Here is a 13,320-nt window from a genome sequence, read left to right as displayed (position 1 = left end):
CCTGCTATCCTTGTTTTTTAAGAAGTCTCCAGAAATGTCATCCAGTAAGTTCCACTTGAATCTCATGGCCACTTGGAGTTACTACGAATGCTGGGAAATTTAGCTCTGGTTTTATTTTATTTTTTTAATGATTATTTTTTTTTAAAGTTGGGCATATTGTCACCTACAAGTAGTGGGATTTCTAGTGGTAAGAAAGAAGAGTGTAGATGTTCTCCCAGTCCATCCTGATGTGTCCCCAGTGATTACGATATCATGATTTTAGGTCATGTCTCCAGTATATGTTTTTCTCCACCTGGGGTGACATTTCTCCTCAGGGTTCACATTTCTGTGTTTGAGAAACTTTTGATTGTCAGAATTGGACGGGCATCTAGTGGGTAGAGGTCTGGGGTGCTACTGAATATCCTACATATGCAAGACTTCCCCTTACTACGAAGAATTGTTTGGCCCTAAATGTCAGTATTGCTGAGATTGAGAAACCCTGCCTCATCCAAATGAGGTTTTGCTTATATTGTATTGTAATGAAAGCCATCAGATTTTACAAAATTTTATCTTACTATATACTAATAATTGATAATGAAATTTATGTAGTTAAATTTATTTTAACATAGTATTCATGATAACTGAAAGAAATGAAAGTTATAACCATTTAAAATTTAGCCTTTACAAGTGGTTGTTTTCTTTTGTGCTGCCAGGGTGTGTTTATAGTTGTAAAAGGAATTTTTCAGTCATGACAAATATGTTTAAATATATTATCAGTTTGGGTTTCTAATTCTTGAAGATATTATATATTAATTGGTCCTTGTGAAAATATTCTGGGATAAGTAATTTTTTCATGTATGTGCTCTGAAGGAAGCTGAACGAATGCTTCAAGCTGATGATGACACTGTGCACCTTCCATTTGAAGGGGGAAGTCTCTTACAAATTCCGGTTAAGGCCCTAAAATATAGGTGAGATAAAACTTTATCTTGTAAAATGTGTTTTGTGTACATGTCAAGTGCATGAATAAGCCACGTAACGCATTGTTAAAGTAGTGATCTCTATTTTTAAAAAGATGACAAAACCGATACCTGGCCTAATGTCAACAACTAAAGGGGGGTCTTCGGGAATTTGAAAGGGAAATCTCATGGTCCTTCCTCTCGCAGGTTTGTAGGCAGGAGGGAAGAAAAAGCTTGACTTGGACCAGAGCCTTAAACCAACTTCCATGCCAAGCAGACAAGAGTACTTGTCTTGCATCACTCCTGTTTGAATGAGGTTTAAAATCAGTATAGCTTTCCCTCTCTGTCCTTTATTAGGCCTGCATCAGTGTGTGCTGGAAAATTAATCTTTGTAACCCATTTTCTGATGACTTTCCAAATTGTGACTTGACCATTGGCAGTGAGTGCTCCTATTATGAAAAAGTTGAATTCCATACTTTGGTGATTTACATGTAAATTTAAGAACTAAAGACAGTGGTAAATTCTTCTGTTTACCTTTTTGTAGTTTTAAGAGATTAAAAACCTACATTATTTATGTACATATCTGATTCCTATTTCCACATTTTTTCTATTTCTAATTAGCTATTGATAGTAGAAAAGTCAGTTTTAGAATGTATATAGGTTCCTTCCCTGACCAGTTAATGGAAAAGTTTTGTTGGTATTTATTAACTTTGGGTTTGTTTTCATTTTTAATGAATCTTTATAGTTTTTACAGAGGTCTTACTTAGACTTGTACATGTTGATTAGTTTTGATAAATGAACTCATCAAGTAATATTCCTTTATACTTTTTACTATTAATTTTCATCATTGGTATTACTCTGTGTCACCTTTCAAATCTTTCTTATATAATATACTTGAAACTAAATGCCAAGTATAGACATCTTAATATACACAGCTATAATGCTCAGCTTTGCTGGATTCTATAAATGTTCATTAAACGAGTTAATATATTAACTTTGTTGTACTTAAAAAAAGAGTATAGGAATTGCCATGATGGTTATTAGTGACTCATCAATTTGTTGAGATTATTTGCCTCTTAGTTTCTATAGGTCCTGCATTATCACTTTCTCAGTGTGATTATACACAGGCCTTGACAAATTTAAGTGGAATGTGTACTTACACAATCTGATGTTTAACAAAAAGAATGATTATCTCTATTTACTTTTGTCTTTTTAAGTGATGACATAGGCTAAGATAAAGGCTGCATTGCTTAAAATTTGGACATTAAAGAATGCCAGCAATTGGCTGTTTTTATCTGTCCTAATTTAAAATCTTAAGTAGCTTTGGATTACTTGCCATGAAAATCAAATGAGATAATAAAGAAAAACATTGGAAAACTGTAAAACTCCATAAAATATGAAAGTAATTGATTTAATATAGACAGATTTTTTTCCCCATCTCGTTTTATTTTCGGAAAAAAACAAAATGTACTATTTTTTTTAAAAAGGTCTTAATTTCTACTAATCGGAAAGTTCTTAGAGGGGGACATTTGAAGCTAGAAAGTGCTTCAGGAATGTCTCTCCTCAGTTATTTGAAGTTGGCAACCAGCCATAGAAACATTTACTCAGAGTAGGTAGTTTCCAGTTGGTGGACTCTGCCCTTGTGAATCTGAGCATTCAAATTTTGTACACTTTAAAAAAATTGACGTGGTAAACCACCTTTTCTAGGGATTCTGCAGGGACATGTCACATTTCTCAGAAGTCTTATATTTTAAACAACATTTGGTTTTAAGATGTGAACAAAGCTAACACTCTCTAAAATTACTGCCATTTAGTTATTTATCATGTAGCTGCCATTGCATTGTGAACTTAAGGCCTAATTTGACATTTGTATTTGTCACTTGTATGAATGAAATATTACTCTTCTGGTGAGGAAAAAGGACTTGCAAATATATTTCTATTAACTTCATAGTTAATAACTGACAACCTTGAGTCCAAAATTATTTATGGATATCATCATTTTTGAATTTGTGGCCTCAAAGGAATTTTGCAATATTTTATAGAGACAGGGAATGATTACATTTATCCCTTACAATGAAAGGACAGTATTTTGTTCTTTTGATTCTGATTTTGATAAATTTGATAGGCTAACACTTTGAAACTAAAAATGTGAATGCCAGCTAAAAGTGATATATTATAAGCCTGTTTTTGTGTTATCTGTTCAAATATTTTCAGAACTCTGTTTTTATTTTTAAAGTGTTGCCTTTTCCATCATTCATTCTAATGATTTTTTTGGACTATTAAAAACTAGTTTATGTTTTTTTTTTAAATCATGATCTTAAGTTTTCCTTATGTACTTTGGATCTCTAGTTGATGAGGTTGAAATTTGTCCTAGTTATAAAAGTTTTCTAATTGACTTGAGTCTGTATTTTTTATATGTAATGTATTCTTTTGTTATTTCAATAATATGCATATAGCCAAGATGATCATCTTTGGGCTTCATTGCCAATTTAATTAATCTTAGCTCCTAGTTTTGGTTATATAGAAGGATGTAATTCCCCATGAAACCTTTATAACAGAACCCCGAAATTCTGATGTTTGGCTAAACTACTTGGTTTAAATGCATGACAAAGAGTTTTCTCAATTTTAAAATTGATGAAGACAAATATTAATAAAGAGTGACAATATTAATGCTTTTGCAAGTACTGAATACTAACCAAAAAGTGTATTTGTTCTTCAGTGTTGATCCCTCAGTTGTTAACATATCAGATGAAATGGCCAAAACTGCACAGTGGAAGGCACTTTCCATGAATACTGAGAATGCCAAAGTAACCAGATCTAGCACGAGGTAGCTGTAATTCTTTACGCATTTTCTAACTGTAGCCAATTTTTAATCGACTTATGGGTAGATAGCTGTTTCATAAAACCATTAAATGTAACTCAATTTGCATAAGTTATATTCTCTTAACAAAGCCAGCCTTCTTCTTTTCTTCCCCTCTTCCTTTTATCTGTCTATCCAACATTTTGCCGAATACTGGAAATCAGATATAAGTGCCGATTGGTTACTTTTTAAATTCATAATTGCCTATTTCCAAAAAGAATTTGAGCCATTTTATAATAAAAATGAATATATACATATGGCAGTATGGAATAAGTATATAAAATATCAAAATCATATAAGGAAAGATAATTACTAGGGGTTACATAAATGCTCTTAAGTGAACACTGCCTCAATCATGCTTTCTGATGGTCTGAGAAAAAAAATAGACATGACTGTTTTCCTTGTTTTGCTTTAGCCTGGCATTTCTTCAGATGAGATAAACATTTTCCTAGAAGATAGTTGGAAGAAATTTTTAATCCATGGATATAAACACCATTTTGGTTTTATAATTGACCATGTAGTCCATAACAATTTTCATAACTCCTCTCTTAGATTTCTTGTTAGGAATCCATTTTTTTCTTTCTTTTACTCTCACTTCAAGGCCTGAATCTAAGGGATTCTAGTTTGATAACCGTTGCTACTTTAATCCCTTGGGTCTGTGGAGAAATGAGGTATTATCCTGTAGTGCATGCAGTCATTCATATTGCACAAATACTCTGTGTGCACTTTGTGTCACACTGTTGGGTGTCCATATACTCTGCTTGGACATCAGATCAAAACTTTTTTCTGGGCAAATGGCCACTGGCTGCTTCTGATTGATTAGTTACTGTCTTTCTGGCCACTGTCTTTTCATAGTAATTAGTTAGGTTTTATTCATTCCTTCCTCACCTCTTCTTAGAGCTTGGCTCCTACTTAATCTCTATTATCCCCCCCCCCCAACTTTTTTTTTTTTTCTAATCATTTCTTGCCTTCTGATTTTTTAAGCTGGACTATTTCCCCTTTTCTGTCTTTGATCTTAAAAGTTTTTAAAAATGAACTCTTTGTCATTTTGATAATTCCATGCGGCTAGAATTTAGCTTAATACTCTTTTTACTCTTAATTTTTCACACTTTGTCAGCACTTGTGTCCCAGATTATTAGTATAGTTGCAAATGTAAAGACCTTACAATAATATTATTGTATATTATACAATAATATAAAAGTATCTTTTATGCTTCTGCCTTTCATTGAGGTTGCCCCTCAATTCCAAATTATAGGGGAAGAAAGACAGTGTATAGGTTATGTCATTTAACAGAAAAAATGTTTGGAGGTCCTTCCTTCAGTCTTGTCTGGAGAAGGCAGCAAACCACAGTGTGTTATTATATATTTGAAAAGTTTTTTCAAAACACAGATATTCATGTGTTACAATTAAATTAGTCACTTAAATCCATGGACATGAAATCACTGTATTTGATATAAATTTGAAAATATAGAATATGTGTTTTGATTTTTTATTTGTGAACCAAATTTGGTGAGAGAAAGTTTATAAATTTGTTACATTTTGCAGAAAATTATTTGATGCTTATCTATATTAACAAAGGTTGCTTTTTTAATGGATTTGTCAGTGAAATGTTACATGCTTCAACTGTTTATTTATAAAATAAAACTAATAAATCAGACTTAGTCATGTAATGACTAATTTTAAGAAACTCCTCTTCAGTTGTAAAAAAAACAAGAATTTAGTGGCAAGCATATCCATTAAAAAAACTAAGAATTTTTAATATTTGTCTTTCCAATCAAATTTATTGGTAGGAAAAGAAAGCAGTAAAATAATAATAGTGAATCATATGTTTATAGTATTAATAGTAATTTCAAAAGGCTTATTGTGGATACTAAGTGTTGGCCATTTTTTGAATTAATAAGAATCATTTATTCTCATTCCTTGTTTTAAATAGCCCTGAAAAACCTGTGAGTGTGAAAATAAATTTTGAAGATGAACCAACAAAGAAATACATGGATGCTGAAACTTCGTTATAGAATTGAACCAAGAGGAATTATATATATAGCTATACAGATATATATTTTATTTATATATATATATGCATATATATATATATATATATAATGTGTGTATTTCATGTCACTATATATAACAATATTGTAAGTCATGCTGTTTATGCGTGACTCCTGGGTTTTTGAAGTAGTGTCTAAAGTTTGTTAGGAACACCGTGGAGACTGTGTATATAATGAAATGGTCTCTTAGAAATGAGGTACATGGTTCTTACTATTCAAATATTTATTCTGTTGAAAAAAAAATTTCCTGTTCTGCAGTAGAAAGATGTGGGGAAATGCATTCAATCTACGTTTCCTTTAAATCTGTTTGTTCATCAGTGGTAATTCATACCAACCTTACGTGATGTACTTTGTCCATATATTTATAATTTTTACTTGAGCTACTAAAAATTTTTACATATTATTTCACTTTTGTTAATTCTTTATGGGAAGAACAGGGAGTCTTTATGCCATTGTTGTGGACAAATGGTAACATGTCATGGCTTCTCTGTATGTATGTTTCATTTATCCAGATGTCCATCATGTTTCACAAGCAGTGGAGAGTTTTTGGCTCTAACGGTAGAACAATAGAAACTGTCTAGATAAGAACTATAGTTTTGACCTTTGTGTCTTTAAAATTTATTTTAAATCTTAAAAAACCTCCACATCCAGGTTTCTATTCGAATAGGCAAGTAAAATTGCAGGTGATTTTATAATTTAACCCCATACCAGTCATGACTTCATGGATTTTAGAAGCTGTAAAATGCCAGTTGATAATAGTTAAATTCTGTTGCCTTTGTAGAATTTTTTTTTGAATCCTAATGCTTTATAAGAGCCCAGAATGCTTCCTCTGTTCTCTGCCTTTCTGTCTTTTACTTAAAATATGGTTAAGTTTATATCAGGTTCAAGTTCTTGATTATTTTTCTATTACAAGTAATACGACTAAATAATCAGGAATCACAATTCTCTTAATGGGTTTATGATCAGTATTACTTTATTCTAAAGAATTACCTTTCATTTTCTTGTTTACGTTGTTACTCTTTCTATGGTATGGATAATATTTAATAGATTGTTATCTGTGATCTGTTATAAACTATTTTATTTATTTTCATTGATATGATACTTAGATATATAAACATTTGAAAAGGTAACAAATACAGAATAATTTAAATTGTTAATGTAAATAGTTGGTGCTCACTTGCATTTATGGTTTATTATCTTTGAAAGCAGTTGACAGATTTTACATCTTTGATATAAAGCACTGCCATATTTGTATTTTAAAAGGAATTTAAACATTTTATGTATAGCTCAGATTGATGGCATTCTTTCTAGTTTGTGTTAGTATTTGCTATTTAGTTTCTGCTTTTCTGAGCTGTCTTTAACTTCTAGCAAATCTTTTTAGTCATCTTTTATAAACTCTTAGCTCTACATGAAATAAATAAATGTTATTCTTGTTAAGCCTGTAGGACTGGATGAATGGGGTTGTGAAAGTGATTTGGCAAGAGGATAATTTACGAAAACCAAATGAGTATTGAGAAGCCACAGAAATACCAAAATTGTAACATGAATATTAGGATGAAAATTTTAATGAAATTCCAATGCTCCCTTAAATCATTTGTAATTAAAGTCCAAAAGTATGAACAGTTGATCTTATAGAGGATCATGAGGAATGCCAAAAGCTGATATTTTAGCAATTCTGAAGTGTTTTGAATCCATTGTAAACTGCTCAGTAGCTGATATAATTTCCCCATCTGAGACCATATTGTCAGATTCTAGTTAAAGAATTCGACTTCTGCCTCAAATGAGAAGTTGGAAATGTAGCTACTTTTCTTTAGAAAATAGAGCTGGCATCATTTGGTACTGCCTGAAAAAGAGTTAGACTCTATTGGCAATTGATAATTGAGTATTACCCACGGTGCTTATTATTCTTTCTGAGCTTCCACTGAAATGATTCCTATTATTCGTAGCAGCATAATCATTTCCAAAGACCCCAGTATTTGCTGCTATATTTTGTAAACTCCCCTGGTGTACCTGAACAAGGGGATTTCCTCACATCATTTCTTTGTGTCTGGACATCATAGGTTAACAGATGTGCTTATTTTACAGGAAGGGATTTTAAAATTTAAACTGAGAACTACCTGGGATCATAGTGTTTCTGTGATTTTATTTAATTATGTATAGTAATTGTCCAGTGCCAGAAAAACCATGACTTGCAAAATACTTTGCACTCAAAATGTTTTTACTGTTTCTAATTGTTAATGGTTTCTGCTTTCTTTTGACTACTTGACTTACAAAATGATCTGATACGACTACTCCATTGAAGAGCAAAGGTAACTCATGTTTATTAAGTAATTAACTGCTTGTTCTACATGGTTATAGTATTTTTCCACTATTTTTAAAAAAAATAACAATCATGGATAGTGTTCATTGCAAGACAGTGAAAAATATAATTTACTACATATATTAATTTTTAAATGTTGCCTTAAATAGGTATAAATGAGCAGTAGTAATTGCAGTGTACTGATTTACCTCAAGGTGCAAAATAATTAAACCTGTACATATTCCATTTACAAAATAAATTAATATAAACAGCCCTGCACTTTCTTAGATGCCTTGGTTTCCAGGATGGAGCTTAGTGCTACTGAATACCCTGGCTACAGAGCCACCTCAGGATATTCTTCTCTCCACCCTATTTTATTTATTTATAGATGTCTGTTTACAGAGACTATAATAAATCCTGATGTTGACCATCTGAAATTTACTTTCTTTTGAATGCTATTTCACTCTAAAATAGCAGCTTTTGAGAAAACAATGAACGAACTTCCTTATGATAAAAGGATGATTCTATATATTCTCTTATATTAGATATGCTGAAGTGAAGCACACAGTCTTTCGTGTGTGTGTGTGTGTGTGTGTGTGTGTGTGGTGTAAGAGAGAGAGAGAAAATGATGTTTAAAATCTTAAATCTCTTCAGTTGTTGAAAAAAGCTGTGGCATATCAATGTTCATATTTGCCAAGTCTTTGTAAAACATGATGTGCTAATGCATGTATTTATAAAGCAGGTTTCTTTATCACTCAAAATTACTAATTTTTGTTTTTCCCATCCAAAAAGCATTTGTTTCTTCCTCATGCTTCAAGTTTATGTATGTATATATAGCTTTCTAAGTTTTTCGTTTCACAAAGACAGGTTCAGAATTCTGTAAAACAAAATGGTTTTTGAAACTGAGGTATTACACCAGAGCTTGCTGTTTTTCAAGGATCATATCATGTGCATCAGTTCTTTAAATGTGCTCAACATGTGAATCCTGTTTTAAAGTGCTCAGATTTTGGATGTGTAAGCCATTGATATAACATTGTAATTCAAAAATGTTTAAATAACTTAATGTTTCAAATTTATTTATGTAGATTACATCATTGTTAATCATATATAATACAAATGTGTGAAATGTTTTTTGGTTTAGTCCAGTAATTATTTATTTTTTAGAAAGTAAGCTTAAAGATTTTAAGGACATTGAAAATTTAAAATAGTGTTCAAAATTCAAAATTGGCAATTTTAATGTAAAGTTGGTTCTTTTCTAACATTATCAGAAAGTAATATAAGTATCAATAATAGGAAAACATATAGTTGGAAATGGAATCATCTAAAGGTCATTTTAAAACTTTAATTTAATTAGCACATACTGACTTCTACAGTTGACTTATAGTAATTGTTAAACCCCAGTGGTTTTTTCATCAGATTTTGTGCATTGATTGATTTTTGTGTTGTGGCTTTTCTTTTGTTGCTTTAATATTAAAAATCTGGGGGGATTTTTGTTTGTTTTGTAGGGGGGTTATCTTCCAATGTTTACTATGTTTGAATAAATAGAAATTGAATTTTATTGTTCATTTATATAGTATTTGATAGCTTGGTATAATTTCACAGTACAGTTCTAATTTTTATGACTTTTATAATTACAATGATAATATTTTCTTTTGTAATAAAATCCAAGGTAAATTAAACATTTAAAATGTAGAACTGGTATTTTTCATTTATATGAAGTACAAGTCTCTACCAAGTCTATAATGTGAACAATTCTGCCTTTCAAATTTGTTTCATAATTGTTAGAAGAAAACTATTTTTTAGAGATGTTATTGAAGTTGAGAGAGCAATAAAAGTCTACTGAATTAGTTGTTGGATATTGTCTTTATTTTGTACTTTGATTATTAGAATTGCTGCATATCTTTCTTATGCAGATGGGGGGGGTGAAGGAAATTAAGTGATTTCTGTTTCCTGCTTCCTAATATTCATATGCTTCAGGAAGGAAACAGAAGAGAAGATGAAGCAAAGTATTGTGTGTTTCACAATGACTTTTTAATAGTTAAGAAGTATCGAAATTAAAGCCCTTTAAGAGTAGGCTGGTCCATTATTTTCCCTTTAATAAGAAACAGCTTCTGATATCCCAACATGAACTTGATAACCTTTGGGAGTGAGCAAGGTGCTTAGAGGTTTAGAAATTTCATCTGAAAGTTTTCTGACATTTATTTTAAGAAAAAGTTTTTTGTCAATTTATTATTCCCATGTATAGAACTTTGAGTTTATTTATTTATTTTTTTAAGAAGTTGAGAGGAAAGGAAATCTTACTCATTTCGTTTTATCTTGCTCATTAAAGCATATCTGATCTCTTGAGTATCAGTTAATTCTTTCTATGGCTAACATTTATATTTCTTCCTTTAGGCTTTGAATGAGAACATTCCTGATTGGAAAACCTTTCAGTTTCTGTGCTGCTCTTTTGGACTCACTTTCAGTTCTGCTTTTCCTTCAAATTGCACTCACCTTCTGCCAGTCTACAGGATCATTCTCATTCCTCTAGTGAACGTGTGTGTACATGCCTGTTTAGATACCCTTTTTTAGTCCTGAGTATCTTAGAAATTTGGGCAAGTGATTTTGTCCTCTTGTTAATCCTGAAAATTTACACCTATTTTGGTACCTGTTTACATTACTTTTATTTTTATTTTATTTTATTCTTTATGTTATAGTTAAGACATTCTGTTTTGCTTTTGAACTATGTAATTTACATTGTCTGTGAAATCATTTCAGCATAGTAGAAGGGGTATTGGAAAACAAAAAAGGGGATGGATGTTAGGTCTTACAAGTTTGAGCCCTACCACATAAGCCATAAACTTAAGCAAACATCACCCAGGGCATGGATCTTCATCACTCCTCTCCATGAGAGGCAAGTGCCCTTCATCTGAATCTTCTATGTAACTTTCTTTTTTTTTTTTTTTTTTTAAAGATTTTTATTTATTTATTTGTCAGAGAGAGAGAGAGGGAGAGAGAGCGAACGACGAGCACAGGCAGGCAGAGTGGCAGGCAGAGGCAGAGGGAGAAGCAGGCTTCCTGCTGAGCAAGGAGCCCGATGCGGGACTCGATCCCAGGACGCTGGGATCATGACCTGAGCCGAAGGCAGCTGCTTAACCAACTGAGCCACCCAGGCGTCCCTGAATCTTCTATGTAACTTTCACTTCTATTCAGGAAGGGCCAAAATATTAGTTTACTATTTTGTTGAGAAAGAGAAAGATAGAAAGCGCATTCAGTATTCTGATGAAGGGTAGAAGTAATTGGAATTATTTTGTCTCATAGCTAAATATTTAAAATGTCTTTAAGAGAACATTTTTCAACTCTGCATCACTCAACTTTCGTTTTCCAATTGGTAACATTAACCTTGCTGGCTTTATGTTCTCTGAAGTTAAATTAGTTCTGTTGTATTTACTTGAGTCTCTTTCATCTCCCCTTTCTACATTTCCAAAACGGGACCTTGTTCTTGTAGGTTAGAATACACATTTTTAATTGTTATCCCATTAGGTCTGCTTTTCGTTATTATTCAAAGCAGAGACACATCGGGGAAAGGTTCATTGTATACATTTTAAGTCAAGTTTTGGGAGCTGTAGTCACTGTACTAAATGACACGGTGGTCATTTTGAGCAATATTAAGATGGGATCGAGTAGGCCCTATACTTGAAGAAATCTGGAGCATTAATGTGGTTAAGACTGGGCTCTCGTTTGAAACTATAGGTACTACCTACACAGAACTATGTACGTTCTTCCCTGGCTCTAGCACTTATTAGGTGCACCAGTAACTAGCTGGGCGACTTAGGAAACTTCTTCTACCTCCATTTTCAGTTCGAAACTAGGATGAAAAATAATTATCAGTTTATGTCATGGAAGAGTGTCTGGCATAAAATGAGCATGAATATTTTTCATTTTTTAAAATTTTTTAAAGATTTTATTTATTTATTTGACAGATTACAAGTAGTCAGAGAGGCAGGTAGAGAGAGGAGGAAGCAGGCTCCCTGCTGAGTAGAGAGCCCGATGCGGGGCTCGATCCCAGGACCCTGAGACCATGACCTGAGCTGAAGGCAGAGGCTTTAACCCACTGAGCCACCCAGGTGCCCCTATTTTTCATTTTTTAAAGCTTCATAATGTGACTCATCTTTTTTATTTTAATGCAATCCAAACTTCTTTTCAAGAAGCTTCAGAATTTCACAAAAGGTGAAGAGACTTGCCTGTGCTAGGTGAACCACACAGATACAGATGTCTTGAATGCCAGTCCCTTTTATTTTCACAACACTCTATTGTCATTGCTTGAGGTATGGAGTGCCCTTGAGTAACAGAAAATGTGTTCGCGCTATATGAAAGCTATGTAGCATGTAGCGTTGATCCTTCCAAACTATTTGCTTTGGAAGAGAATTGATTTTTTAGTCCATAGCAGTTGTTGAAACTAAGCACCGTAAGAAGCAGCAGCTCCATCCCACCCGTTTTGTTTCATATGCTAAAAGTTGCACACACCAGGTCCAAAAAAAAAAAAAAAATGCACAGGGTTTAAGAAACCTGTCCGTGGGCTTGTAGCTCTAGGTCAGAATGAACTGGACCCAGCACAGCCCGAAGGACCACTTTCCTTTTCTGCCTGCAGCCTTGGGGCTAGAACCTGCGCGTTCTGTGGTTGCTACGGCAACCCCGAGGTGGGTGTCGCCCGTCGCTATGGCGCTCGGTACGCCGCAGCACGGCTGTTTCTGATTGGCCGAGGTGCCCCTGCGAAGCGGAAGAAGAGTTGTTGGCATTGGTTCAGCCAGCGTCGGTTGGTGGCCTAAAGCAGGATTTGATTGTACCAACGGTGCAGCGGGCAGTGGTGTCCCCGAGGTGGAGGGGACAGGGAGTGGGTTGGGGGGGTGGGCGGGACGGGTCCCCCGATCCGGAGCCGCGGGTGGCAGCAGCAGAAACGATGAGGAGGAAGATTCAGAAATTGGCCTGAAGGAGGGATCTCCCCTTCTGGCGCGGTGAGTGGGGCAGGAGCGGGCGTTCCTTTGCGCCGGCGCGCGGTTTGAGGCAGGGTCTCCAAGGAGATGCCCACAGGTCCTTGTGGAGCAGCCCGAAGCCTCCGGGAGTCAGCTTCACTCGCCCTGGGGCAGGGGCAGGGGCAGGGAGTGCGGGCTGTCGCGGATAGGCGAGTCGCCCTGA

At 33.9% G+C, this 13,320-nt stretch overlaps 1 protein-coding gene across 1 annotated transcript in view; it reads left to right on the top strand.

Annotated features, from left to right (window-relative positions):
* Window positions 1-12,953, top strand: part of SLC4A7 (solute carrier family 4 member 7) — a gene marked incomplete at its 3' end in the record, with an annotated part of 112,516 nt that extends 99,563 nt beyond the window's left edge. Inside the window, exons 24-25 of the mRNA XM_080808645.1 lie at window positions 850-947; window positions 12,776-12,953. Coding sequence (XP_080664771.1) covers window positions 850-947; window positions 12,776-12,953 — 276 coding nt within the window. The remainder of the gene's footprint in view (window positions 1-849; window positions 948-12,775) is intronic.
* Between the last annotated feature and the right edge of the window lie 367 nt (window positions 12,954-13,320).

This window comes from Martes martes (genome assembly GCF_963455335.1).
Source record: "Martes martes genome assembly, chromosome: 1".
NCBI classification, from domain to species: domain Eukaryota; kingdom Metazoa; phylum Chordata; class Mammalia; order Carnivora; family Mustelidae; genus Martes; species Martes martes.
The sequence above is the reverse complement of the archived record's forward strand: the minus strand, read 5'-3'. Positions and strand labels throughout refer to the sequence as shown.